The sequence below is a fragment of the Momordica charantia genome, assembly GCF_013281855.1.
Source record: "Momordica charantia cultivar OHB3-1 chromosome 1 unlocalized genomic scaffold, Mcharantia_2.0 BLBB01000001.1, whole genome shotgun sequence".
Lineage (NCBI taxonomy): Eukaryota > Viridiplantae > Streptophyta > Magnoliopsida > Cucurbitales > Cucurbitaceae > Momordica > Momordica charantia.
The window spans coordinates 15,598,517-15,626,508 of NW_028275157.1; the positions used below are offsets into that span (position 1 = coordinate 15,598,517).

Genomic DNA, 27,992 nt, shown 5'->3' on the forward strand with positions numbered 1-27,992 from the left:
AAAAAAAAAAAAAAAAAGTTGCATCTCCAATCCAACTGCAATTAATTTATTATACTTGGAATAGCACTCTTATTTCATGGGCTAAATATGGAGCTGCTGCACACTGTAACACTAAAATTTAACTTTCTCAAATGTCTAAATTAAAGTTAATATTTGGCCTTCAAAATTATTTACTATAACAACCCATTTGAATGTACATCAATTCAATCACATTGAATCATGGTTTCTATTAGCTCAAAAGATGAACTCAGTACATCCATCTTCGTCTTCAACTCCTGATCGTCTACTTCTCAAATGCGGAAACTTGTCCCGACTTGAATGAAGCAGAAAAGAACCTGCCATCAATGGAAGAAAAAGAAAATTAGAGCTTCATGCTGTACCCAAGAGTTATAAACCGAGAAATAATACCTAGTAGACACGTAGGTAATTGATATATTATTTTATTTTATTGATCCACGTTCTTCTTAAACACAGTTGATGTGACGGGAAAAGCTTCGTAGTACTAGAAATTTTCTCAATTAAACTGTTTGACCCATCTGCTCATACAAAGAAGTTTGGTGTCCCCAAATGAATTTCAGTTGGACCATTTTCAAAGTTCCAAGCTTACATTAGCGGAGAGAATTAAGAGGAAACTCATAAAGGAAGAAAAAAAGAGACATCTAATTCAAGCTTTAAGGAAATGATTTAGTGACAAGGCATATTAACCAATACCGGACGAACAAAGATGATTCTCGTAAACTAAACTTACTCGTTCATCAGCCTTCGGTAATGAAAAGTTGCAGAATATCATCACTTATACAACTAAGCAATCCTCGACCCAAGCCGTACGAATACTTCACATCACGAACAGGATGCTTATGAACTTTAAGACGCTGAACAGACCTAAATGAAGTCAGTTCATGCAAGGTCAATTCACCCATTACTGAATCTCCAGATACAAACATACTGCTGCAATCTTGGAAGTCTATGATGGCAGACTTTGGCAGGCGTATTGTGTCTATATTGGCATATCCAGAGCCCAACTTTGAAAATTGGAAATTTCTTTCTTTCTTGAATGCCACGTGGCAGCCCTCTACTCTGTGCCCAGCAGTGTGGGAAGGAGCAGGTGAAAGCTGAGTATAAGCTGTCTCACTTGACGTTCCAACTTTGGGACGGTACGAAGCGACAATTTCGCCTCTACTTGAGCAATAGGCAAGAGATGTACAAACTCCTTGATTTGTTTCTGGAACCAGAAACGGCCTTCAAAATATGGCAATTATGTAATATTAGATCACGACAAAAACTAGTTAAGAGCCTATTTTTCCCTTTTAGGAACCGAGGTGAAACCACAAGACTACTAGAAAATCACAACTCATATACCAAAAGGTACAACTATCTTTGTGTGACACAATAAATCTGGATAGTAAAGACAGTTAGTATAGCAGAGTGGTGTGCATTACGGGTAATAAATCAATGCATAAAATGTTTATAACATACCACATTTTGCAAGTTCTGGATGCATTAGTAAAGGACGCGATAATTTTACAACCTTACTTAAACAGGATCTGTTTTATAGGTTTACCTTTGTGTCCTTGAGTTCTCAAGACATGATAATTTTACCATATGATAACTTGGTTATAAAGCACAGTGAAAAAAGAGACTAATGTTCCATATTTACCCATCAACCAAAAAACAAGCTAAAAAACTGCAGGGTTGCACACTAGCATAAAGCATGTACTCATAGAACATCAGCTTACCCTTCTTCCAAGGCATCTAAAGTCCAACGACATACACCATATGCAGAAGCAGACAGAACAGATCTAACATCATTTGAAAGTGTCGAGGTACTTGAAAGAGAATGTATAGTATGGACTGGATTGCTAGTTAGGCCTTGAAAGGTTTTCAAGGGTCCCACAGTTTGGCGCATATCAAACACCATGAACAAACCATTCTGAAAAGGGGGAGAATTATTGAACAACCCATCATAAGCTCAATAAAAGTTTCATAACTGACTAGGAAAGTTTAAACTGACCTTTAATCCAGCATAAACATGGTGTGAATTATTCTGATCCCATGAGCACGACCAAGCAGCATACTGATGAGACAAGCATTGATATAAAAACATAATACAGTGAGAATTTAAAAGCTTGACACTGACCAGATTGAGCCTAGAGAAGTAATAAAGCAGCCAATACTATTATCTGCCCGCTATGCATGAAATTGAGTAGACCACTGGTATGCATGCCTACTTTTTAAAAGGTACAACAATGCAAAACCAATGTTGCTAAAAGAATTTTATTTTAACATGTAGTGTATAACATGACAATCGTGAGTTTTCGAGGTTTGATCAACACCCAAATGATGAGCTTCAACTTCCTAAGTTTTCATCTCAGATGGAAAAATGTGACATTTATGAGATGAAATAAGAAATACGAAATAAGAAACAATCTACTTATCTTTAGAAAGCCTCCAATTCTTTATTTTTTAATTATTTAATTATTCATAATACCTTCCATTTATTGAAACTTGATTTTGTGCTTTAGCCCAAAAACATACTACCCTGCAACCCAAAACTAGTAGCATTAGGGGCAAATTGACCTCAATTGATTAGATAACTTCCCACCTAGAGTGACAACTGATAAAGAGTTGCCTAAAAAAGAGAAACAATAGTAGATGAAGATAAAACATTTACTAGGACAACAGTAAAAACAACCACTGGAATGTCAGATAGAATTGCTTAGTAAATTCTAACTTCTTATATGAGATAATTAACTCATTGAGTTAAACAATAACTATTTAAAGAAAAAGGGAGACAATTTTTCTCAGGGCTACCAAAGGTGAAAAGAAAAGGCTCCCAATTGGTATAAATATCAAATAAAAATTCCTACCCAAAGTGCACCATCTAAAGGTAATATCGTAATAGTACTCTTGGACACCAAAGATCTCTATGCATTTTTTCAAATCCCAAATCCTTATAGAGGCCACATCGTAGAAAGTATAGAAATAACTCGAGTAATTCATATCATGAAGTCTAATTAAAAAGATAAGTTATACAGGCCTCCACTTCAAGGACCAAGATATATGGTGCTTGACATTGTAGCTATCAAAGGGCTGATCCTAGGGCATAGCACTTTATCTACTATTTAAATCTCAGCGTAGTGGCATAAGATCATAACCTTTTTGGGAAATTTGTCTTTTCAAAGAGCCTTGAAGAGCATTTAAGAAAGAGGATGAGCTAAGTGAAGGAAAATGATACAATCCCTTCCAAATAATACAATCCCTTAAGTATCGGAAAGTAAATATTTTTCAGCATCTAAAGGAGTTTTTCCCACCCGTTACTTCATGTAATCCTCTTTAAGGTTACTTTGAGAATTTAATCCACAAGGACTCATTCCACAAGGATGTGATCCTCCTTACCGCATGTGTTGGAACTAACGCCATGCCACAAGGATTCATGTTCCACTGGAAACTTCCAAAGCCTTTTGGTTAGGAGAAAGATAATCCTAATTTTCATATTGCTAATCTTCCTGCTTCAGAAGGCTGGGAAACAGCATTGCAATAGTTTATTTACTTTGTTAAATAGTTGGTTAAATAGCAACATCTTTACATAGATTGCTCTGCCTTTGTTATCGCCAGTCCTTTGGTATTACATTTGAGTCCTCTTCAAGAGTAGCATCCACAATATTAAAAACATTAAGACACGGTAACATGGTTGTTATAGTTTTAACCAAGAGCACACCTACACCACATTACCCAAAAGTCAAAGCATGTAGATGAGAGGCGATCTAATCCTACACCACTCAAGACCATGTTTGAGAGCATACTTTCCAAGTTTACCACATATGGGCCTCACTCCTTTAATGGATTGTTCAAGTCGTCTCTAACAAACAATAAAAACTGAATGAAGACCTCATAATTGACTAAAGGCTCAAAGTCGCTTTTACACTTCATTGTTGAAGTGCCCCCATCAATTAGATAGATGTCATGAAACTAAAAAAACTTGGAGCAACAAAAAAAGACATTATGAACTAAAAAATTAACTCCAGCTAATATCGTGCTGTTTCATTTATAAATCATTGAAACAATTGCAAAAAGCTTCCATTAAATTCATATCATCACAAACAATAACATACTCTTTAGGAAGCATAATACCAAAACAAGACACTGAAAGTAAAATTATAAATTCTATGAGTAGATGCTGTAACAATTAAAAAGCATAGCATGCAGGAAATGCAAAAGGACCAAGAGTTAAAATCATAAATAATCTTAAATTCCCCTCAAGTTCATCAGTAAGCTTATGTAGTAGTAATAATTAAGTAATCTATGTGTATTTCTTTGAGAGATTGCTATATCGTAACTTCTAAAAAGATAACTGGTTTGTATTTCTTTGACACAGTAACTTAGGTAAAAAATGGAAACTTTACCGGTAAATCATAGTCAAGGATGATATGGTTGCTTTCCATACTGCAATGATTTGATAGAATAGATAAATCAAGTGAAGAAAAAAATATATGAAGAAAGAACCCTATATTCAATTCCAAAGATGTACAGCACCTGAGAATGGCTAATTTCTTCCCCAATGAAGAGAAAAGAACAAGATTTCTAGCAGCCGGAGAAATATGCAAGTCCTTTACAGCATTGTTACAATAAGGGAGCGTCATATCTTCGCTTTCATGTGGAGACATTAAGCTTATCTGAAGAACGTATATTTACAAAAAGAAACAGACCGTTGGTTTCCAATATTGAAATGCCTACAAAAATTAAGTTCACGAAAAAAATGAGAAGCCATACTTTAGTAAGCACGTGTGTACCACCAAATCCAGACTGCCTTCTTGCAACCAAAACAACTTGGTTAGAGGCATCTACATCGATTAAACGAGCACCATCAACCGGCAGATCTTTCTAAATTATCAAACTGTGATGTCAGGATTATATGACGGCAACTCGATAAACTTTTCAGATAGCATATACTATCAGACAGATCTCATTAGCATACAAGGAAAAAATAATAATGATAATAACCAATAGAGTACCTCTAATATGAAACTGCAAGTAGAAACCTGCCCACTAAACTTTAAGCCGCAGCTGTGTTCTGCATGATATATCAATGGAAAACCATCCACAATAAAATCATGAGTTCAGAGTCCAGACAGACATGATGCAATTACAGCAACAAAAATTCCAAAGTGCAGGTGTCTCTAATAAACGGCAAGTAACAGATACAGATTTACCCTGAAAGTTGCAATCTAGATTGGCTAATCCAGGTTTTCTCTTTGAATCTTCTAATAAATGCTCCAAATAATTTGTCCTCTGTAAAATATAGGAACATAATATACACTTTGAAAGATATACAAGATATTAATTGCTTGAGAATTAAAAAACTCATAAAATAAAACAAAAACGGTTTAAAATCAAAGTTCTATTGGTTTGGTTTGGAATCCATTTTGTAATTTTGTTTACAACTGGAAGCAACATACAGTTGTCCTAAAAAAAAGTTTCCTTTCCCCTTCAATTTATTTAGACCAAAGATGGATTTTCGTATCTCAAGGACATAGTAGTACAACCTATAGAGCAAATTGGTTGTTAAACCAAAAATGGATCTCCTTCTTCTTCTGTATTTTTTCTCTCCTTTTATTATTTTTTTTAAATTATCAAGGGATAAAATAAGAAACTAGAAGTCCAAGACATGTGTTTGAGAAGAAAGGAAAACAAGTGCATTCTATTATAGGTACTCCTCCTACATTCAGTTTATACAGTGGCAAGCTGAATTTGGGTTGGATGAGGATGCATTTCTTCTCCTCATTCAAAAACGTCAAAGATATGTTTTATCAAAAGAAACAAAGCTTCTGATAAGAACAATGAAAGAAATTCTAGTTCTTCATATCCGCACATGCCCTAGTGTTCACATTTCAATACTAATACCCAAAGGTTACATCATGATAATATTCATTCTGAGGTCAGAATAGTAGTAACTCAAATAGTCAAATGAAAAAAAAAATTATATCTATAGATTAGTTGGTTTAACAAACTGGCATGATAATAATATTTCCAGCGTACTTTGAAAATGTTGATTAAAAGAAGACATTTATACTATAGAGCTTCAACCGAGAACCATCCTAAAATTTTACTTCTCTCTTCCGTACCCATCACCAGCAATCAAAACCGAACAAGCTCTACTATGCAAAAATATACTAAAGCCTATGTACTGACTCAAAATATCCTTGCAATATATACTTTTAAAGACTTTGGTTGGGATACCTCTTACAACCATTTAAATACTAGAGCTTACTTCTGATGTTGTCAACTCCAAAACCTGCCAAAATTAAGGGAATGCTCACTATACTCCAACTACATAAATGGATTCTTCCCTCATTATCAGCACCCTTCCGTAAAAACTTGCACTCGCTTTGCTTGGGATCTTTTCTAAATCAATATCAATTTTAAGGGAATCTGGAAAAGAGGAAAAAGATGTCTACTTATGGCAGTCTACTACACTTGAAAATATATGGACAAGCTAAGACTAGGAAATGTTTGGTTAAGTCGCTGCAGATGTATGGTTGGGTTCATTGGCAGATTCAAAAATATATTTAGGTACCAAACATCCAAGGGTTGGTGACATTGGTGTTCTAATTAGGATGAATACCAGAAAAAAGAAGAAAACATATGGAAATGCAGGCCTCTTGAGAGGTAAAGGTAGAAATACAATTCCAAAAGGAATAAGGCATTCAATATTTCCGAAGACGTCAGTTGAACCTCCTATTCGAATGCATCAATTCAAACTATGCCATAAGAGATGGCCTATCGAACCCGAAACTAGGTACATTTTGTTTGTGACTCGAGCACTGAGTTGGATTATTTCATGATTGTTTATGACATGAATGTGCATAAAAAGCCACAAACTTCAAAAACATAGGGACGACCTTTTCACTAAAGCAAGATGCAATCAGTTGAAGTTAGAAAATGATACTCAATGAAAACAGTTGAGACAAGACATATAAGATTGATATTTGGTCAGCAATCTAAAAAAACACCACAATAGTAAATAGCCAAAATCCCATAATAGAAGGCATACAGCAAAAAACCAACAAAAAAATTGAGAGGAAGAGACTAGGGAGAAGTATAAAAGTGAAAGCAACCTTAGTGCACTATATGATGTGGCAGATGCCATATCTAGATAAACTTAAGTTATTTAACAACACCCAAATTAGCTTATGAAGAGGAGTAATTAAATCTTTGCAATAGAAATATACCTCAGTTCCTATCAAAAAATAAACATACCTCAGTAAGTTCACGAACTTCTAACTGCAAAGCTGCTTCTCTCTTTTTCCATTCAACTTCTTTTCTACACCAATTTGTATTCTACACATTGAAGACCATAAGGAACAAACATAAAAGATACATCATGTTAAAAGATCAAAATATAGATCAAATAAAAAATATATATAAGGGCTTGAAGACCATAATGAACAAACATAAGAGATACATCACATGTTAAGAGATACACAATGAGAAGAAAATCGAAAAATATATTTAGAGCAAATTTAGAAGATAGATTATATTTATTTAAAGAATGGTTGGTCTCAACAGACCTTCTTCTCAAGAGAGGCACAAGTAGCCTCGAGTGACTGAATTCTCTGTAAAAAGAGCAGAATCCTAATCAATATTAGCTTCCTCCTCAAAACTTAAAATACATATCAGCTCATAGAATTAAAAATAATAATAAATAAATAACCTTTTGAGATTCTTCATCAGCAGCAACAATTCGTGATGCAAAAATTTTTCTGACATCCTTCAAGGAACACTTCCTGTTGCATTGTGGACACTTTTTTTTTTGTGGGAAGGAGTGTGAGTTGATTTTTAGTAAACTATTCACATTTTATCCAAAACCATGACTTAACATTGTGTGAAAAGATACCTTCCCTGCATTTCTACGTTGTTGCAGCCATTTATTGATACAAGACATGCCATACAGGTGCCCACAAGGAAGACAACTGCAGTCACGTGAAACAATTAGATGACTTAAAGGGACATTAAAACGGGTAATGATCTCGTTCATTTACAAATCACTGGCTCTAACGGTTAAACAATTTCACCATGAAAAGTATAAATTGCAAAAACAAAAGGCTTAATCAAGATGAACAAACATATACTATAATCTAAATAAGTCATAGTACAAGCCCATAAATCAAAATGTTCAAAATAGAGTTTTGATATACATAAAGAAGTATTCGATGTCATGGTATATGAGGATATCTTAATTGAACGGCTAACTCTAGCAACTTTTGTGCAAGTTCAAATATAAACTAACTACAAAATTTCATGAGCGATCGATTTTATAGCCTCGTGGTCAAGATCTTGTAATCCATCATCGACAAAGTGAAATAACAGGCCTGAGAAATTAACAACTAATCACACTTTCATTGAAAATTTGAAAAGTTACAAGGACAGAACCTTGCAGAACAGGGACAGAACCTTTCATTGAAATTTTGAAAAGTTACAAAATGTTTCGAAAGAGAAAACGCGTCACACACATAAAGGATCCTTGCAAAATATATATCTATACAGCGAGAGAGAGAGAGAGAGAGAGAGAGAGAGCGCGAGAGAAAGGAATAAAGTGATACTGATTGCTCGCACCAAATATGGTGGTCACCGTAATTGGTCCATGCCTCCATGCAAATAGGGCAAAACAAGCCATCAATTTCATTACGGTTCCATTCAACCCCTTGTGAAATTTCCACGCTTCCAACGCCATTGGAAGAACTCGCTTCTCCTCCCTCGGTTCTTCTCCGCTTGTCTTCCTCTTCCTCAACCCAATTCCTCGCCCCATCAGACGAAGCAGATGCCGAAGGGCCCGTCTGCGAAGCCCTAGGCGATTGCACCTCAAGAACAGAATCGGCATCCTCTTCTGCATGCTCTTCCTCTGTTTCCTCGCCATCATCTTCAACCTCATACTGCTCCCCGTCAACGAGAACATGAAGAACGTCATCGTCGTCGTCCCGCCCGTCGATTTCAACGTAGCGGGGGTAAGAGCCCGGCATAGGGAACCCGAAACGCTTAGACAATGCAAAAATCGCGTTGCTTTCTTCGAATCTTCTAGCCCTAGCCGGCGTCTCAATCTCAGCTATGAAATCCGATTTCGTATCGGAAGCTTCGACAGTTTCGTTGGTGCTTCGGAGTTGAGAGATCAGTGGAAAGTGAGAGTTCCCTCATAAGGGAATTGCTTCCCGCTCGTATTTATTCTGCCTTGGATTTTGAACCACACGGAAAGTGAAAACGCACGCTTTTAATTTTCAATTCTATTATTAATTATTTTTAGTGCTCATTTTGAAGATAAGTATCTATTAAGTCTTGGATTTCTTCTAAATAGTTCTTTTTAACTTATTTAATTTTTAGTTAACTAATATAAAAATTATGTGACATAATTAAGTTGTCAAATTTTAAACGACGTAAAAATATTCAAATAATTTTATATTATTTTTATGTTACGTGTAATTTTTGTTTATCTTCGCCTCACCCTTCCGTTTCTCTTTTTCAATTCTCTCTCGAACACAGGAAAAAATTAGGTCGGCCAAGTAGTTGCGAACGTAATTGAGAGATCATCGAAGACGGCGTGATAGTGAATTTGTAGACTTTGAATTTCAAGTAAGGGAATGAATGAAGTGGTGATGGTGATTCCGAGGACGTCGGTGTCAATGGAGGCAAGCTGGTCACATTTGTGATAAGTTACTCTTCCGGCTCCTGTATGTTTTGACATATAACCAATAATTAATATTGATAAATAATCATGTAAATCTAGAATTATTTCAAGGTTAAAAAACTATTTTAATCTCCTTATACTTCATAAGGATTTAATCCACAAATATTAATGTAAATCAAAAAATTTAAAAATAGTTATTTTAAGGTTGGAAAACACTTTATTTAGTCCACAAATATTCATGTAAATAAAGAAAACCAAATAATTTAAAATTATTATTTTAAGGTACTTAAAAGTACTGTTTGGTCGTGTACTTTCATCAAAATAACAATTTAAAGTTAGCTGGCCATTATGGTATTTGTTTACCCAAAGTTGTTGTCTCATCCTCTCTAACTATTTTCTCCTGATCTTACAATATTTACCGTCGGATAACACATTAATTCCTAAGGTAGATGGCCATTATGGAGTTTGAATTCATTTCCTCACAATTTATCTTAACTCCTTTAGACCAATGAGCTACCCATGATGGTTTAAATTCCTTTGACTATATTATGAAAGTTGTGTAATTATAATTAGTTTTCTCAAAATGTGTTTAATAACAACTCAATTTAATGTTCCATACACTTTTAAAGTGATTTTTTTACATAATTTTGCATGATTAACGTGAATCATCAAATCACTCGAAAAGGTATTATGGAGGGAAGATTTTGTCTTCATCAGTAGTTAATCTCATTCATTATGAACTCCAAAGTATGAGTCTAATTGCCAAGGTCTTAAAAACTTCATAGAATGAAATGAATCAATTGAAATTAGAAAAAGTTGAGACCGAGAAATTTCTAGAGAGAGAACAAAAGTTTGAGAGAGAGAGTGGTAAAAGTTTTGGTGAGAGAAAAACGGTTAAAAGTGATACATTTTATTTTCTAGGAGGGAGAAAATAGTTAGAGTGGGCGAGACAACAATTTTGGGGAGTAAACAAGTTAGAGTGGGGGAGATAAATTTTAAAGATAAACAGTTAAAGAAAGGGACAAGTTTTACCAAGAAAATGTTTAGAGAGATAAATAAAGCAAGAGAGAGAAAGAAAGTTCTGGAGAGGAAAAATAGTTACAAAGAGCAAGGAATGGAAACTTTAGGTAGAAAATGTTACAGAAAGTGAAAATAACTTAAAGAAACTAGAAGTTGAGAAAAAATTAGAGATAAATAAAGCTAGAAAGAGATAGAAAATTGAAAATTTCCCAAAATTAGGGCACAATGGAGTGAAATGGAATGGTTTTTTTGTATTTAAAAGAATAATTATTTACCAAGGTGTGTCAGTCGCACAATTATTTAAAAATCATCCCATTTACGACTCCCAAAATCACTTCAAAAGTAATTTTGTTTCTTTCCCAAAATCGCCAGCATAACTACAAAAGAGATGATTTTAGTGATGGCAAAATTGATTAGGACCCTGCCAATATCACTCCCCTAAACATGCCCATTGCCAGGAAGAAGAAAAAAGCTCCACCTTTCTCCACTATTTGAATATATTAAACCAAGGACTTCTAAAACAGCTCCCCTTCACGGTGGATAGTCGGCTCATAGAAGAAATGCCACCCCCATTTATCCAACATGGTAGAACTTTTTATCTTCAATCCCATAATACCTAAGCTATATCCATATACTTTTTTTTTTCCTTAACCGGGAATCGGAGCTTTGCTCTCCTATACCCATGGATACCCACACCTGTTCCAAGGCTCGGATCTGGGAGACATCAAGAATTTTTGGTATTAAGTTCACCAAAAGGTTCGAATTTAAGACCTCTGAGCTAGTATGACCAGGAGACCCAAATTATTGCCAACAGGACTGTCCTTGAGAGCTTAAACCATATTCATGCACTGCCACCAAGAGACCTTGAAAATCCATTCGACAGATGTTTTTGAAGCAACCTCTAGAAACTATTGCCCTCTCTGTTGGTTTCCCATAATCGTTCTACATTTTAAAAGCAGATTGTAAACAATATTACTATTATTTATAGTCAGGTTGATTTGGCGTCTCATCCCACTCGTATTCTTATTCCCAATCTCCATTTTCCATTTTCTTGCCATTTCAACTTATCTTCTTAATTCACACAATATCTTACACAACTAGTGAATCTTCTATCAATTCATCCCCCAAAAGTCACAATACTAGGTAAAGAATTGTAAAGATCTCTTTTTACCTCTCCTCCTAAAAGAATTTAACATCCACCATTCAATACGTTTTGCATCCATGGGAAGAGACTTTGTTTTAAACTTTTTAGCTACTATTTTTGCAAATGAGAACTCTGTCTTCACTCATCCAATCAATAATATTAAAAGAGTGACATAGGACTATTAGCTACTATTTTTGAAAACCATCGGAAAAAAAGAAGCATATTCTCAATCCTAATTGCACATTGAATTAAACCTCCAAATTAACTAAACGGTTGTGGCGTTTATTCAGGAATCTAATGCTTTATGGTGGGGGACTATTGAGAATAAATATAGGTCTAATCCTTTTGCTTGGGTCTCAGGTAGTGGTCCTGGGATTTCTGGCAAGTGCCCCTGGAAAGTTCTCTCTTCTATCTTTCTCACCTTTTTGTTTCTTGCTCTATCTAGGATGGCACTGAAACCTATTTCTGGAAAGATTGTTGGATGGATGACAAGCCCTTTTGTCTCTTATTCCCTTTCTTATCCCACCTTTCGATGATGAGGTTACATTCAGTGGCCTCTGTTATGGGGTATTGGGAAAATCCCCCTTCCATTTCTTTGGGTCTCTTTCGACCTTGACGGATATGGAAGCACATGAGGTAACTGCATTGCCTGCTTTGTTAGGTGACGTCCGTTTCGTGCACGGGAGGAAAGACATTAGGTCTTGGGCGCCAAACCCGTCTTTGGATTTCACTTGCAGTTCCTTTCTTCAACTTCGAATTGCTCCATCGCTCTCCTTAACACCTCGTTTTTTCCCTCCCTCTGGAAGGTAAAGTTTCCGAAGAAGGTTCAAGCTGCCTGACAGGCTCTACGTGGGGAAGTTAATACCTTAGACCGTATTTAGATATATTCTTCCTTGTTGAGGTTTTCAGAGGCGTCCTCCTCAAAAATGAGGATCTTAACCATATTTTATGGGGGTGTCAGTTTGCTCACCTTATTTGGAATCAGTTTCTAAATGTTTTTAGGGTCTCTTGGGCGAGTAATAGGGATTGTAAGGCTTCATTAGAGGAGGTGGTGTTGTTCCCGCCCTTTCAGGATAAAGGACTCCTGTTATGGCAGACTTGTTTTTTTGCCATCTTGTGGGGTGTTTGGATTGAAAGGAATAAAAGAATTTTCAAGGGAGTTGAGAGGTTTTGGGAGAGGTGGGAGCTGGTTAGATTTAATACCTCTCTTTGGATTTCGGGGTCCAAAGGCTTTTTTATAAATTATCGGTTAGGTGTAATTCTTTTGGATTGAAAAATTAATTAAAAAAAAAAAAAAAAAAAAGACTCCAGACCGTCCAAGGCTATTCCCCAAGATTTATCCAACCCCCGAAACAAGGAATCACCTAAACAATCCTATTTTCGAACATCTCAAGAAAAACAAAGAAGAAGAGCAAGAGTTGGGTTGTAATGCAACCTCTTCTGACAATATTTTACTCCCAGAAAAAGGGAGAGGAAAAGAAAAGGGACGATAGAGAGAGAGAAGAGTACAGATGGCTGTCACTCGCTTTCAGTGGAGTTGTTGTTGATGATGTATCATTTTCTTTCTAGTTGCGGCCTCCATTCCGGTTCCCAGTCCCACAGCCATTGTTGGAGAAGAATCCAAATCTCCCTAGAATCTCATCTCACAATCACAATTTCACAGTCACGAGCCACCAAAAAAGGGCAAAAAGCGCCAATTTGAGCTCAAATATATCATCCATCAAAGCCTAGAAAGATCCAATTCCAACTCACACATTCTTGAACTAAAAAAAAATTGGAAAATTTTATAGAAAAGACATTAAAAAAAAAAAGAGGACGTTTCAACATATTTTGGAAGAATCTGCAATATACTTTTATCCTTCTCTTGGAAAAAGTATGAGAATTTTGGGTAATCGTGCGGCTCGATTCGGCTAATCGTAGAGCTGGTCTACCACCACGTGTCTATACTGTTGAAGGCGTCATCAAATAATCCATTTAAAAATAATAATAATGGCCCATGCAGGTCTCGAACCTGCGACCTTCGCGTTATTAGCACGACGCTCTAACCAACTGAGCTAATAGGCCAGATGTTTATACTTTATTCTCTAAAATTTTAAATAACATAAGAAAGTAAATACAATGGGGCCATGGTAAGCCATCTGTTTTATCTTTCCCATCTTCCCTCAGTTTGTTTCTTGCTCAATCAGGGATGGTACTAAAACCTATTTTGGGAAAGATTGTTAGGTGGATGACAATGTCTCTTATTCCCTTGCTTGTGCCACCTTTCGAAGATGAGGTTGCATTTAGCGGCCTCTGTTATGGGGTTTTGGGAAAATCCTCCTTCCATTTCTTTAGGCCTCTATCAATCCTTGACGGATAGGGAAGAACAAGAGATTACTGTATTGTTTGCTTAGTCAGGAAATGTCCCATTCGTGCAGGGGAGGAAAGACATTAGGTCTTGGGCCCCAAACCCGTCTTTGGATTTCACTTCTAATTCATTTTATCAACTTCGAATTGCCCCATCGCTTCCTCTCAACACCTCGATTTTTTACTCCCTCTGGAAGATAAAGCTTCCAAAGAAGGTTAAGTTCTTTGCCTGGCAAGTTTTACATGGAAAAGTTAATACCTTAGATTGTATTCCAAGACATTCTTCCTTGTTTGTTGGGGCCTCAGTGGTGTGTCCTTTTCCAAAAATGCTTCTGAAGATCCTAATCAAATTCTGTGGAGTTGTCAATTTGCTCAGCTTATTTGGAATTAATTTCTAGAGGTTTCTGGGGTCTCTTGGGCAGGAAATAGGAATTGTAGGGCTTTGTTAGAGGAGGTGTTGTTGTTCCCACCTTTTTGGGATAAAGAACTCCAGTTATGACAGTTTTTTTTTTTTTTTTGGCCATCTTGTGGGGTGTTTTGATAGAAAGGAATAGCAGAATTTTCATTAGAAAGGTTTTGAGGACAGGTTTGAGAGCTAGTTAGATTTAAGTCGAAAGGAATGGCAGAATTTTCAGGGGAGTTAGAGAGGTTTTGAGGGGAGGTTCGAGATCTGGTTAGATTTAATACCTCTCTTTGGGTTTCAGGGTCTAGAGCTTACTGTAGTTATCAGTTAGGTATCATTCGTTTGGACTGGGGCCCGTTATTATAGGTGGATCCCCTTTTGTCGGATTTATTTTTTGTATGCCCTTTGTATATTCTTTCATTTTCTCTCAATGAAAGCGAAAGCTTGGTTTCTAGTAAAAAAAAGAAAGAGGGAAAAAAACTTCCATCTCTCTCCATAGCGACAAAGGCTAGCCAAAGATTTATCCAACCCTCTAACAAGGAATCACCTTGTATCTATAAGGATTTTATACAATATTTTATATTTACTAAAAAGTATCTTGGCCAAAACCCTTCGGAAAGACTACATAGAAAAGTCCTAAAATACAACCAAAGTGGTAAATTTGTAGGTCTAGATATATAAAACTTGGGTGTTCAGGAACTAGAGACCTTACACTTGTGAGGTGGGGTTGAGCAGAAACCTTTTTGGCTACTCTTCACGAAAGAAGTCCGATGCCGCTTCCCTTGCATGTGGGCCGATTAAATCTTACACTCATAACTAAAAGAAATCCCCAAAAAATATAATAAAAATTAAAAATTTTATGAGGAATATGTAAAGTAAAATTAAATAGAGAGTGAGGGAGGCAGGGAACACCTTCCAAGATGGTTGCGCATGCATGTTGAGGTTGGGGCAGGAGCCTCATAGGCTTTAAGGGCTGTTTCTCTTGGTCAAATTAGTCTAATGTCGCTTCCCTTGTGCGTGTGCCACCAACTGCTAAGTAATTTCACTCATTGTTGGGTAGATTCAAGCAAAGCCTATACTCATAACTACAGAAATATCTCAAAAATGATATAATTAAATTTCAAAATTTTTCAAAGAATAGATAATTAAAATGCGAGGGAGGGGGGAGGGGGGAGGGAATTATATCTCAAAAATGATATAATTCAACTTATAAGCAAAATTACAACTGCACTGCACATGAAGAAGGATCCTTTTTAAATTGAACTACCAATCATTTTCAACGATAAAAAAAACATCCTTTTTATTTCTTTTATTTCATCTATTTCTTCTCCATATTAGTTTTAAAATGTAATACGCGTAAACAGAATTAGAGGTTAAAAACAATTCATAGTTTGTTTTCAAGTGCTTTCTGCAGATAAAACTATGTTTAAAAATTTATGACATCAAAATTTTATTTGGCATTCCCAAGATTAAGCAGTACACAACTAATAATTAACTGATCCATATACTCAGTGTAATCTTTATTGTTCCTCTACAATCCATTCTTGTTCGAGACTTTTGTAAAATATCTGTGTTGTTTTTTCTTGCAATGTTCTTTGCTGTCTCCTTAAAAGAAGTTGAGGAACTGCTATACTGTAACTTCGAAATAAACGGGAGAAAATTTACCGGTAAATGATAGTCAAGGATGATGGTTGGTTGCTTTCCCTCCTGCAACCATTTGATAGAAAAGGCGAGTCAAGTGGAGAAAAACATTTAAAAAAAGACCCACATGTTCAAAAAGTTATATAGGCACCTGAGAACGGCTAATTTCCTCCCAATCAACCATAAAGCGCTGAAATCTCTACCAGCAAAGTCCAGCACAGCAATGTCACAAAAAGAAACTGAATGATGTATATCTACAAAAAGAAACTGAATGTTGGTTTCCATTATTACAATTAAAATACTCACAAAAATGGTGTTCATAACAACATTCAGGAAGGAACTTGAGTAAGTATGTGCACCTCAAAATCCAGATTCTATTAGCAACTCCTAAACCGGGATGTTAGGAATATGAGCGTACAAGCTTCAAAAAGCTGGTCTGCGAGAAACCCTAGGCGATTGCGGCAGAGTTGGCATCTCTTCTCGATTTTCCACTTCATTTCAATTACGTTCGAACCCTTCTGAAATTTCAACGCTTCGCTTCTCCTCGCTCGGTTCTTCTCCGCTTGTCATCCTCTTCCTCAACCCAATTACTCGCCCCCATCAAACGAAACCCTAGATTGAGCAGATGACGGGATTGTGTCTCAAGAGCGGATTCAGCATCCTCTTCTATATGCTCTCCTCTGTTTTCTGGCCACCATCTTCTTCCCCTTGTCGTCATCTTCGACCTCATTCACTGTGCTCCCCGCCACCGAGAACATGCTGAACATCAACGTCGACAAGAATGTAGCGGAAGTTAAGAGCCCGGCATGGAGAACTCGAACAAAAATAAAGAAATCGCGTACGTGTCTTCTAGCCCTAACCCTAGCCAGAATCGCGTAGTCTTCTTGATCTCTTCAACTCCATTCCCGGTTCCGCTCGAGCACTTGTGAAATCCACGCCATTGAAAGAACTCGCTTCTTCTTAGCGCAAAAATGAATGGATTCGGCATTAGTTTCTTCCTTGGCGCGAACTGAGAGGGAAATCTCAGAGTTGTTTTCTTTTATAACAGTAACCTGCGTACAAACTACGCTTTGACTTAGTCAACTGCGTGTAAAGCACGCGTTTCTTTTTTCTTTTCTTTTTCCCTATTTTTTAACCGGTCTGTAAATGCAGCGCTACTAGCTGTTGTCTTTTATTATTTTTTATTTTTTTTTAATATTGTTGTATTTTAAATTTATTTCAAATATATATCAAACTCTGAAACTATTTTAAAAAATAATGTTTGAAAAATTATAAGTCTGTTTCTTGAGCTATGCCACTTCACAGTTTCTGACGGTACCTTGTTCGTGCCATGTATGTTTTTTTTCTTCAAATTCTGACATGTCGTCTTTTTATGTCAAGATTAAACAAAATTATCATTCTGAAACAGTGATAATACACCTACTTTTTATTATAGAGGTCTTTGGTTCAAGTTTTCGTGATACTTTTGTTTAGTTTTCGCATATGTCGGAGAGACAACCTACCAAAATTAGAAAAAGAAAAAGTGTGAAATGGCATAGAAGATAGGTTATACTTTGACAACACAAATATTAATGTACTTAAAAAATATAAACATAAAGATAAGTGTGTGTATATAAATACCCATGGTTCCTATTCAAGATTTTTCTCAATTTCATCCTTATTTTTTTAAATTTATCAATTTTACTTTTAACATATTCAAAGTTCTCCATTAAATCTTTACCTAACAAATTTTGTTTTTTTAGACCGGTCTAAACAAATTTATTAAACTAATATATCATTACATAATTTAAATAATTATTTTATTAATATATTTAGACGCATCTTACATGGACATACTATTTATAAAAAAAATGGATTTTATTAATTGATCGAATTTTAGTTATAGGACGTTAATAAAATAAAATTTTCATAATTTATCAACTTTTTGCCAACAAGTTTCCACCAAATTTTTTCCCTTCTGGAATAACTGAATTAACACCTTTTAACATATTTCTTCTAAAAAAAAACACTTTCTAACAAATTAGCGATAAATTTTAAAATTTTAAACAATTAAGGCTAAATATATAATTGACTAAGATCATCTGGTATATTTAGCTATATTGATTTTATTGATTATATTATATAATAAATATTCCATTCGCAACGAACATTGAATAGATACAATAAAATTTTAGTAAAAAAAAAGAATTAACAAAACTTTTTAAAGGTGTGCACCAAATAATTCAAATTATAAAATCATTTTATGATTCCAAAATTCACCTACAAACTTATTTACGATACATTAACAAGTGTCGAAAAATCATTCTCAAAATGGAAAAGTAATATTCAAGACGCATTTAACACAGCCCATTATATAAAAAACAAAATGTATAAATATTGGACGAAAATACTTGGAATTAGTTTGGAATGATGTACAGAAGTAGCTTTTATTGTTTAAATTTTGTTCTAAGCATTTCTGGAGTTTTCAAAAGCCATGTACCTTAAGGTCCTCAAGCATATAAATTTTGAAATTACTCTTAATTAAATAAATCACACTTTACCTTATAAGTTAATGTCATACACAATATTTATATAATTATATAAAATACATTATTACAATGTTGTTAGAACTTTGCTAATATCTGTTACATCCTTCATAGGCACCTCTCTTGAAAACTTCTCTCTGTACAAAAATAACTTGTGGAAACATAAGTTTATCTGAATATGTACCTTACAGACATATATATATATACACACCAGCTTTGCAGTTTTTTATTCCCAACCCATCAATGCCTTCCAAACTCGTTCCTCGATCTTGTTCCTTGGGACAGAGGAGTTCTCGCCTTCGTCGAGCAAGACTCGGTAAACTTCCCATTCTCGATCTTGAATCACATATCGTCCGATCTCAGCCTGAGAACACAATCAAATCAATGTTTACCATTTTAACTTGGAGTAGTTGAGTATCTTGTTCATTTCCAAGCCCATCTTCTATATCGTATACAACCAAAACTTCAAAACAACAGCCAAATAATATTTGGTTTTTCATTTTTTCTCAATTATTTGGTTTTTCATTTTTTCTCCATCTCATCGAACAATTGCTTGACCCTACTACATATGTTGTCAAGACAACTCAACATTAGGGCATCCTAATTCCTAGGCAGGTTACACTCATCCCCTCAAAATTTTTTTTTTCTTTTTTTCCGGATCCCAAGGACTACTAATTCCCTCTAAGCCTATTATATCCCATATTGACAAATAAAGAGTTCCTTAAAGGTAACTTCCCATGTTTTCATGCATAAGGTAAGAACGACTAACATGTTCGCAAGTATCATTATATATGGAAGAACTAAATGTTGGCAATCCATGCATCGATATACCAGAGCAAGAAGCAGGGTAAGTACCAAAAAGATGCCAGAATCCAGCAACTTCAATGCAAGAGTGATATCAAAGAAAACAAGAGGCCGCCCCTCTCCCGATAGCTCCACCGGGTTAGCAACCAACAATTCTGTATCAGGGCCCCTGCTCACAACAGCTACACTAAGGGGACGAAATAGTTCCATCTGCAGTCGATTCGAGAATGCATTCTGCTTACTAGGGTCTATAATCTTCTTGCCATCGGCTTGCACAATGAACAAATCAACTTCGCAGTTCCTCCCTTGTTTTGTAGTGAAACGGCCATACGAGAGCTGATTATTATGGGCAAGTATGAATATATCTATTACATAATTGATCTCTAAACACTATACTTAGAAGAAGAAAAAGAAAAAAAAAATCCAAACAAGGTTCAAATCGAAGGACCCGTTTTCTATAAACACAAAATAGTATATAAACTTCATCTTAAACAAGTTCCAAATCATTCCAAATGTAAATCACAATCTTATGTCAGAAGGTAGTGTTTACCTGAATATTGTAATCCTTCAGAGTCCTCATTATATCATAAAGAAGACCTTTCTGGTATTGGCAAACAATTTGGACAAGGGTGTGAGCAGGGCTCAGTGAGTTGTCCAAAGAAATGGAAACACCATTGGAGGTGAGTGATCCACTTGAGAGTTTGTTGTGATTCTGAAACTCCATGTCAAAGATGTCTTCTGTGAATACTGAAGGAAGGAATGAAGACCTCTGCAAACATGTGGTAACTTCAGGACCCAACATTTCTATTCCAAAACTTATTATTTCTTCCCCAAAAACAAGCTTTAGTTGGTCGTACATGTCCCGCTGTCTCTTTGTGGTATGCAAGAGTTCCCTGGTACAAACATAAAATTACAGATAATAGCAAAAGTTTTGCTTCAGAGATCTTGCGGGGTGGATGTTTAAATATAGATAAAAGAAATATTCAGGGAAAAAAAAATTTGTCTGTGTCACACAATATTTAAAAAAAAAATTTGAGGGAGATATCATTCTACGGATTAATGAGGACTAATGTCCCAACATTCCCGACCCAAACAAAACGAGTGCCAAGATATATATATATGAATATAAATGGAAAGCAAGCAGCAAAGTCAATCATCAGCCCAATATTAACATAAAAAAGGCTTCAATATTGTCAATAAAATCTACTGTATTAAATCCATACACCATGTTATGCGAGTGTGCTATCAGGAAATTTCTACAAACGAGGAGAAGATTAAGGCCATTGTTCAGTACAAGACTTCTTTATGTAGCTCTATCTCTAAGACCTTTTTGTAACAAGATTTCTTTTTTTACACTAACGTTTTGTAATCCCTTTGGTCTTTGGATCATAATACACTGTGCTTTAGCAATTCTAATGAAAATTAACATTCCTACTAAAGGATGGTGAAATTTTTAAACATAATAGAACTTTTGAGGATGCACAACCTGGTGTCTGTAATGAAGAATAGGTCCATCACTTTTCCATCAGGGGTGGTGGACACCTTCACTTTCTTTATAGTAAACTCGAGCTCACAGAGAACCCACGTCACATCTGCCACAAAATATTAGCTAAAAATTCTCAAGCTACCAAGAAAGAGATCGGAATATTGGGGCAAAATTACTAAGCAGGGATGGTCTAGGACTTAATTTTTTAATCCCGGAATCATCAACCAGCTTGTAACTTCATCACATATAAGCATAAGAAAAACTTCCTACAACATTAAATTGGTTTAAATATATATTACATAATAAAGAGGGAAGTTGGTTACCATGTTGAAGTCCCTTTCTATCGTAAGAGCAAAACTTCAAAAGAAACACATCAGGAGGCTTTGGTGGCTGCAGGTCGGAGTTGTTGTAAGCAATCCCTGAAGCCAAATAACAGGAAGGGCAAGCTTCCACTAGTCTCTTCTTCAACGAGGCCCACCTGGTCTTTGAATTTCCAGTCACCCAAAATACTATATAGCACCATTTCCCATCCGTTGAGATATCTGTACAACAAAACCAAGAGGTAAGCAAAGTAAATTTCAAATTCCCATCATAGTAGATATCTCACAGCATCAAATCACTTTGTAGAAAAAGCGAAAATTGTTTTTGATAGTAACCAAAGGATTTAAATGGAAATTGTATTGATAAATTGTAGAATAAGGGGCATCCTTCATCCCCTCCTATCCCACTCCCTAACTTGGTATCCTAATAATATCTCACATATACCCTAAGAATAGTCCTACAAAGTTGTATTGCACAAAACTAAACAAATGTATCCTCTAAAATTTCCCCCCATCTCTCCCACTCTCAATTGCACGAGGGTTGAAGAAGAAACCCTTTCAAAATCAAAAGAGGAGAACTAGGAGAGCTTAAATTTTTACATTAAAAATAAATTTTTTAAAAAGAAGCTCTATTTCCATATTCTCCTCATTTCAACTTGAAAACAAGCTTCGGGGTATTGCAAAACTTGGAGGAGGAAGAGTAAGTGAACAAAACAACATAAAGAGCTGCCTAACAACAAAGAAGCTTCAGCATTGTACGATTAATGGTATATTGGAAACATCAAAAATTAGAATCCGAAGATTTCAGAATCTTCAAAAAAACCCTAAACTCTCCTACTTCCGAGCATCTCAAGAAAAGCAAGAGTTGGGTTTGTAATGTGTTACCTCCTCTGACAATATTGAGTCCATAGAAGAGAATTATGCGGCACAAATCACATCCCAAACCAATTTGATCAGGGCAATTTACAGTGATGACGCTTGGCTCACCCTCGCTCTCGGACTGCCTGATCAGAACCACGTCGTCTTGCAGCATACCCATTTCCGCTTCTGCTTCTTCTTCTTCCGCCTGGGATTTCAGATTGAAAAGTAGGTCAGGCGAAATTATTTGCTTAGTCTCAGTTATTACTCCCAGAAAAAGGGAGAGGAAAAGAAAAAGGACGATAGAGAGAGAGAAGAGTACAGATGGCTGTCACTCGCTTTCAGTGGAGTTGTTGTTGATGATGTATCATTTTCTTTCTAGTTGCGGCCTCCATTCCGGTTCCCAGTCCCACAGCCATTGTTGGAGAAGAATCCAAATCTCCCTAGAATCTCATCTCACAATCACAATTTCACAGTCACGAGCCACCAAAAAAGGGCAAAAAGCGCCAATTTGAGCTCAGATATATCATCCATCAAAGCCTAGAAAGATCCAATTCCAACTCTCACACATTGTTGAACTAAACAAAATTGGAAAATTTTATAGAAAAGACATTAAAAAAAAAAGAGGACGTTTCAACATATTTTGGAAGAATCTGCAAGGTACTTTTATCCTTCTCTTGGAAAAAGTATGAGAATTTTGGGTAATCTTGCGGCTCGGCTCGTCATAGAGCCGGCGTATCACCACGTGTCAACTGTTGAAGGCGTCGCGTCACTTCTCACGTGCTTGACTTGTTCTAAAAGTCAAGCGAAGTCAGGTCCCCGGTCTCTCCCCTCCAAATGTAAGCTCTTGGTTTTGGCCTCCTCGGTCGTAAAAAAATAATCGATTTGAAAATGAAAAGATGGCCCATGCAGGTTTCGAACCTGCGACCTTCGCGTTATTAGCACGACGCTATAACCAACTGAGCTAATAGGCCAATTGCTCAAATATACGATTATTAATATATAATTTTACAAAATTTAAATAAAAAGAAATGCTATTTAACAATTAATATTGTAGAATAAAATTGTGTTTTTGGTTGAAATTAGAGTATTAAATTTTTCCTTGGCCTGTCAACATTTCTACGTAATCATGGAGAATCAACACTTCCTTAGCATCGCAAAAAAATCACTGAAATATCACTCATTTTTACCTAACATTCATTCTCATAATTTTTAACTTATTTAAAATGAGTAAATATTTATTTGTTATGAATTTTTTATTTCTATAATGTTTTTAAAATAATCAAATGATAACTCAGAGCTATATTTTACAAGTCCTTTGCTATTTACAATGGTCTTCATTGATCACTTGAGCCATCCCATGATGGTTTCAATTTCCCAGTTATTGATTTTAATTTATAATCGTTTCAACTCTAATACTTTATTGTATGAATAAAAATTACAAATCCAAAAAAAATGTTAGAGGAGATATTATTATTATCTGCATACTTCACACCAATTTCATATTCTACTATCACATATCATGCACCAACTTCACCCTTTATAAATGCAACTATACATCTTGAGGAGCAAAAAAAAAAGACACCAACATAACAACAATCATATATGTATTCTTAACCCCAGACTCCAAAGTTATACATCCAGCAACATAATAGCCAAGTTGATCAGAAGTGGATACATACAATACAGCTATGACATTCCACATATTTATGAAAATCGCATTCGTTTAAACAATGTCATACGATATCGTTATCGAAATTAGATGGTCGATCCCCATATACTTGGTTAGCAAAGGCTCGCCAGTGGCCATTTGATTAAGTTCTTCGAAACCATGTTGAGCTTTGATGATTTATAAATCCTACATCTCCTCCTTGCAGGGCACGTTGTTGCAACGACAAACAGGTCGCCCAGACGCTTCCCAGCCGTTGAAGCCGCGTTCAAGAACACAGATGTTTTTTATTCCAACATCCTCCTTAATCTCCTCAAGATAGTTGGCAAGCTTCCTTGCACAAGTTGGGCCACGAACCTAGAAAAGCATTTGGATAATAAGATTTGTCTCAAAGCTTTGTTTCTAAAAGTAGAAGCTGAACATAAACAGAAAGGATTTTAGAAAAAATATATAAATAATTTTTTTTTAATTTTCTATGAAAGTTGCACATCCTGCCAATCTACAAACTATAGATGAAAATTGATCAATTTGGAGATATTCAGTGAAGTATAAGACAAAGGCAAGATTAAAAAAATTTGAATACAGATAAACTTCATTCAAAAGTACAGTTTTCCGCCCTCAGTACACTGCATGACAAAGAACGGTCTGGAAAAGCAACAGAGGGATGGATAATAACAGAGAGGGAATTAGATGGGAAAATACACGTCCACTTGTAACGTTCACATTTCTTTTTTCTATTTCTTGTTTCCTCTTTTTAATAAAGAGAAAGACATAATTGTATTCGGTAACTATTTCTTGTTCTTTATGATTCTCAATAATGATAAAACAATATTTTTATTTATGTTTTGAAAAAAATTGGAAACGGAAAGGAAAAAAAAACAAGAAACTTTATTTTGTTGTTTCTAAAATTTCTATACTATTTTGGAAACGTTTCTTAAAAAATGAGAAATAAAAAACACAAATAGTTACCAAATACTTTGGTTTCTCAATAAAACTAGAATAAAAAATAAAAAACGAGAACGTTACCAATCGGGCCCTACAGTTTCCATCACAAGTTCAATGATGATGTGAAACCTATTGATGGACTTAAAAGGATAAACTACATAACCTTATTGACTATATGAAATAATATTAGCATCAACACTCAACAGTCAGAAAACGATAGGAGTGTGATTATAAAAAGAACCAGAACACCAATAAGAGCAACGATAATTAGATGGATAATAAACAATCCCTTCCATCATTTTCTTTATAATTTAATATCCGGGAGTTCCTGTCCAGCCACATGGTTAATGCAAATGCTTTAACTGCACTCATCTGAAGGACTTTACCGTTCCTTTAGATCTATGGCCAGCAAATAATAGCCCTATTACAACTATAGTATGCATTGTCTATTGACTAATTGGAGGATTTTTCCAACCTTCATTAGTTTTGCTCACTGCCACACTTCTGCGATTTCATGCTAAACCTTTCATGCTTAAAGAGCATCAAAACAGAATGGAACCAACTACAACTAGGCTTCATCAGGAACCAACCTTTTTTCTCTCTCTTTTATGGAGTGTGTGAGAATGTTTGCTGGCTTTGCAAGAAGTTCGGTGCCTGCATACTGTCTAACAAAAGAATTCAACTTTTTTCAATCCCCTTCCTTCCCAATGGCCCAATAAATACGCTTGGTCAAAATGGATATCACTGTAAATTTACCCACTAGTTCCAACCCCCAAGGCATTCTATTAAGTCAAAACTGTTTAAGAGCTGCAACAAGTGTCCTATTTCTGTCATCTCAACCTCGTGAAGGTAACCACAGGCTTCTATGCTTCCACATTCCCCAACAGTTGTAAACCACCCCTCGAGCTCCCTCCCATAAATACCGAACTTTTTTTTACAACTCGCCCAAGAATGCTGACAATTATTTTACTCCATAATTCGTTTGGTTTGTGTATTGACCTCCATGGCCGTTCCTCCAACAGAACTAAGTTTCTGTTCCTCATATTACCTATTCCTAGACCACCCCACTCTATTAGAAATTAGATATAAAACAAAATTAATTTTTCTGATCAGAAGATCATCGCCAAATACAATTATTTCTCAATATATAAAAGTTGTCCAAGAAGGTCCTTGTTAACATACCATTCTAATTAGTCATGTTTACAAATAAAAACAAAGTTTCAGTTTGAAGATGGGCAGAAAACTGTAGACACCAGTTAACACAGCTCCAACTCCATTTTTTAAACTATACAACTATAAAGCATAATATAAAACCTGGATAAATGACAGCTCCTACAGGTTTGAGCCCGATATCCTTTTATTACCTTATACATATGAGGAGAGCATATACAGAGTATCAACATCCTTAGGTGTAAAAAACAGATAACATATCCAAATTCACAAAACTCTAATTCCTTGTGGTGGGATACAGATCGATAACTGCAGTACTTATAAATCCGATCAATCCTAATGTGACTTCAATAATCACTAAAACTTTAAACAACCCACCCAAGAGATTGATCAGCAAAATATGGTGAAATACGAGATGATAAAGAAAAAACCCTAATAAAGTCAACAGAGCAAAGATGAAGACAATTCAAATACGATCGAGTGCGAAAACCTGGCTAAGAGCGCAGTGGAATACAAGCGTGTCTTTCCCTTTCACTTCTTGAACAAGCTTAGAGATCTTATCGGAGAAAGTGTCACTAGCGTAGTGCAGAGATCCGGCAATATGGCCATCATAACTCCTCTCGTCGTCCCTGTAAGATCGCAAGACAAATTATACATCAATGAAATGCAGGAAACTTGCGTCCTGCAAAGAATCGGAAAGGAAATTGAGGCTGAGATTGTACCTAACGTCGATGATGGCGATATTTGGGCGGCGTCTGAAGGAGAGAAGCTGAGTGCCAGTCATGTATGAAATGTTCCGAGACATATCGGATTACAGTTCCTTCTTCTTCTTCTTCTCTCTCTCGCGACGAACGAAGATTGGATGAATTTTCTGCCAATTGGATTGTAATTTGGTTTGATTGATGCAATGGCAAGCTGAAAATTGACTTTTTAATACTTTCATTGGAAAATTTACGTTTTTCCCCAAATAATATACATTACCATTTTTACCCTAATTTGATAAAGTTTATAAGTTTCTAAACTGAATTTTTAATTTCTTCCGAGTTTTTTTTTTTAACTGAAACTGTTTACGCTTGGTCTTTTTAAGAAATATATGGCAATTATCGCTAGTTATGTTCGTTGGGATAAAACTATGGTATTTTTATTCTATATTGCCATTTTTATCTTAGGATAAGCTTTTAGTTGCATTTTATTTTAAAAAATCGAATTTGAGAAAAAAAAACATTAGAACTTAAATTTTTTATTTTCCCTAAAATTCTGTGAATTTTGATATAGTTATATTCAATAGTCAATTTCATGGACCAATCAAATTTATTGCAAAGTTTGATTTTCATGGAAATCAATGAATTTTGTCTTAATGTTTTATAATTTTTTGTTGCTAATATTAGTTGGTGAATTGGCAATTGAATAAAGTAAAATTTGCAACTTATTTAAGTGTAAGGTGAAATTAGATAAAATTGAAAACTTATGACGAACTTAATTGGACGAAATCAAAAGTCTGACAAACATTTTAATAGACGTCGCTAATTTTTATCCGTTTTAAATAGTAGATTTTTCCTCTTGAGTTCTTTTAAGTCAAATGGATAGGAGCTCTCCAATAAGGGAGTTTGCCTCCGGGCTTTCACTCCATGTTGTGATAGACTTGATGCTACAAAATGACTCAAATATTTGTTGCATGGAGTGCATGAACGTTTTTTTTTTTTAAATAGATTAAAATCGAAAAAACTTTGTTACTTAAAGTTGAAGAGGAATTTCAACATCATTAAATATTTGACAACTAAAGAAGAGAAATACAAAAATTAAAAAATAATGAATTGTCAAATATTTAATGGGATTAAGAGAAAGTTATTAATTCACTTTTCAAGGACAAGTTTTTTTGGATTAAGAATGGGTGTCGTGAAACCAACTCAAATCCGGTTAGATTGTATTTCTCATGTCCCCTCGCACAATCAAGTTCCCTTGACTAACACCTCATTTAGGTTCGT

The 27,992-nt window shown here is 35.4% G+C and overlaps 3 protein-coding genes and 2 non-coding genes across 13 annotated transcripts; all 5 read right to left on the bottom strand.

The window, feature by feature from the left end:
* Positions 1–25: 25 nt before the first annotated feature.
* Positions 26–17,231, bottom strand: LOC111013594 (Transducin/WD40 repeat-like superfamily protein). Of its 8 annotated transcripts, none has more exons than XM_088126921.1 (20): positions 16,590–17,231; positions 16,382–16,484; positions 16,255–16,296; positions 15,502–15,674; positions 15,302–15,405; positions 9,494–9,717; positions 8,614–9,222; positions 7,895–7,970; positions 7,712–7,801; positions 7,569–7,613; positions 7,258–7,338; positions 5,211–5,289; positions 5,013–5,071; positions 4,771–4,881; positions 4,534–4,673; positions 4,404–4,443; positions 2,012–2,074; positions 1,737–1,930; positions 749–1,239; positions 26–335 (listed from the first exon to the last, which is right to left on the bottom strand). In XM_088126921.1, exons 7-19 carry the CDS (start codon positions 9,015–9,017, stop codon positions 756–758), a joined length of 1,866 nt encoding a protein of 621 aa, XP_087983047.1. In that variant the 5' UTR covers positions 9,018–9,222; positions 9,494–9,717; positions 15,302–15,405; positions 15,502–15,674; positions 16,255–16,296; positions 16,382–16,484; positions 16,590–17,231; the 3' UTR covers positions 26–335; positions 749–755. The 8 variants fall into 8 exon arrangements, with proteins under 8 accessions (XP_087983047.1, XP_087983055.1, XP_087983053.1 ...); XM_088126929.1 differs by having other exon boundaries at positions 8,614–9,717; positions 16,590–16,989; positions 17,091–17,229; XM_088126927.1 differs by having other exon boundaries at positions 8,614–9,717; positions 15,502–15,618.
* Positions 13,831–13,904, bottom strand: TRNAI-AAU (transfer RNA isoleucine (anticodon AAU)). The gene has a single exon. It is a non-coding gene; the product is annotated as a tRNA-Ile (tRNA).
* Positions 17,232–18,778: 1,547 nt separating the features above from the next.
* LOC111013768 (ACT domain-containing protein ACR10) lies at positions 18,779–22,880 on the bottom strand. Of its 2 annotated transcripts, XM_022288295.2 has the most exons (7): positions 22,546–22,880; positions 22,251–22,431; positions 21,369–21,587; positions 21,046–21,151; positions 20,110–20,452; positions 19,611–19,895; positions 18,779–19,119 (listed from the first exon to the last, which is right to left on the bottom strand). In XM_022288295.2, exons 2-7 carry the CDS (start codon positions 22,402–22,404, stop codon positions 18,982–18,984), a joined length of 1,245 nt encoding a protein of 414 aa, XP_022143987.1. In that variant the 5' UTR covers positions 22,405–22,431; positions 22,546–22,880; the 3' UTR covers positions 18,779–18,981. The 2 variants fall into 2 exon arrangements, with proteins under 2 accessions (XP_022143987.1, XP_022143988.1); XM_022288296.2 differs by lacking the exon at positions 22,546–22,880 and having other exon boundaries at positions 22,251–22,529.
* A 243-nt stretch (positions 22,881–23,123) lies between these two features.
* On the bottom strand, positions 23,124–23,197 carry TRNAI-AAU (transfer RNA isoleucine (anticodon AAU)). Its single transcript has one exon. It is a non-coding gene; the product is annotated as a tRNA-Ile (tRNA).
* Positions 23,198–23,813: 616 nt separating this feature from the next.
* CDC25 (Rhodanese/Cell cycle control phosphatase superfamily protein) lies at positions 23,814–26,916 on the bottom strand. Its single transcript, XM_022288261.2, has 3 exons — positions 26,730–26,916; positions 26,498–26,636; positions 23,814–24,249 (listed from the first exon to the last, which is right to left on the bottom strand). The coding sequence occupies exons 1-3, from the start codon at positions 26,810–26,812 to the stop codon at positions 24,082–24,084; spliced, it is 390 nt and encodes a 129-aa protein (XP_022143953.1). The 5' UTR covers positions 26,813–26,916; the 3' UTR covers positions 23,814–24,081.
* Positions 26,917–27,992: the final 1,076 nt, after the last annotated feature.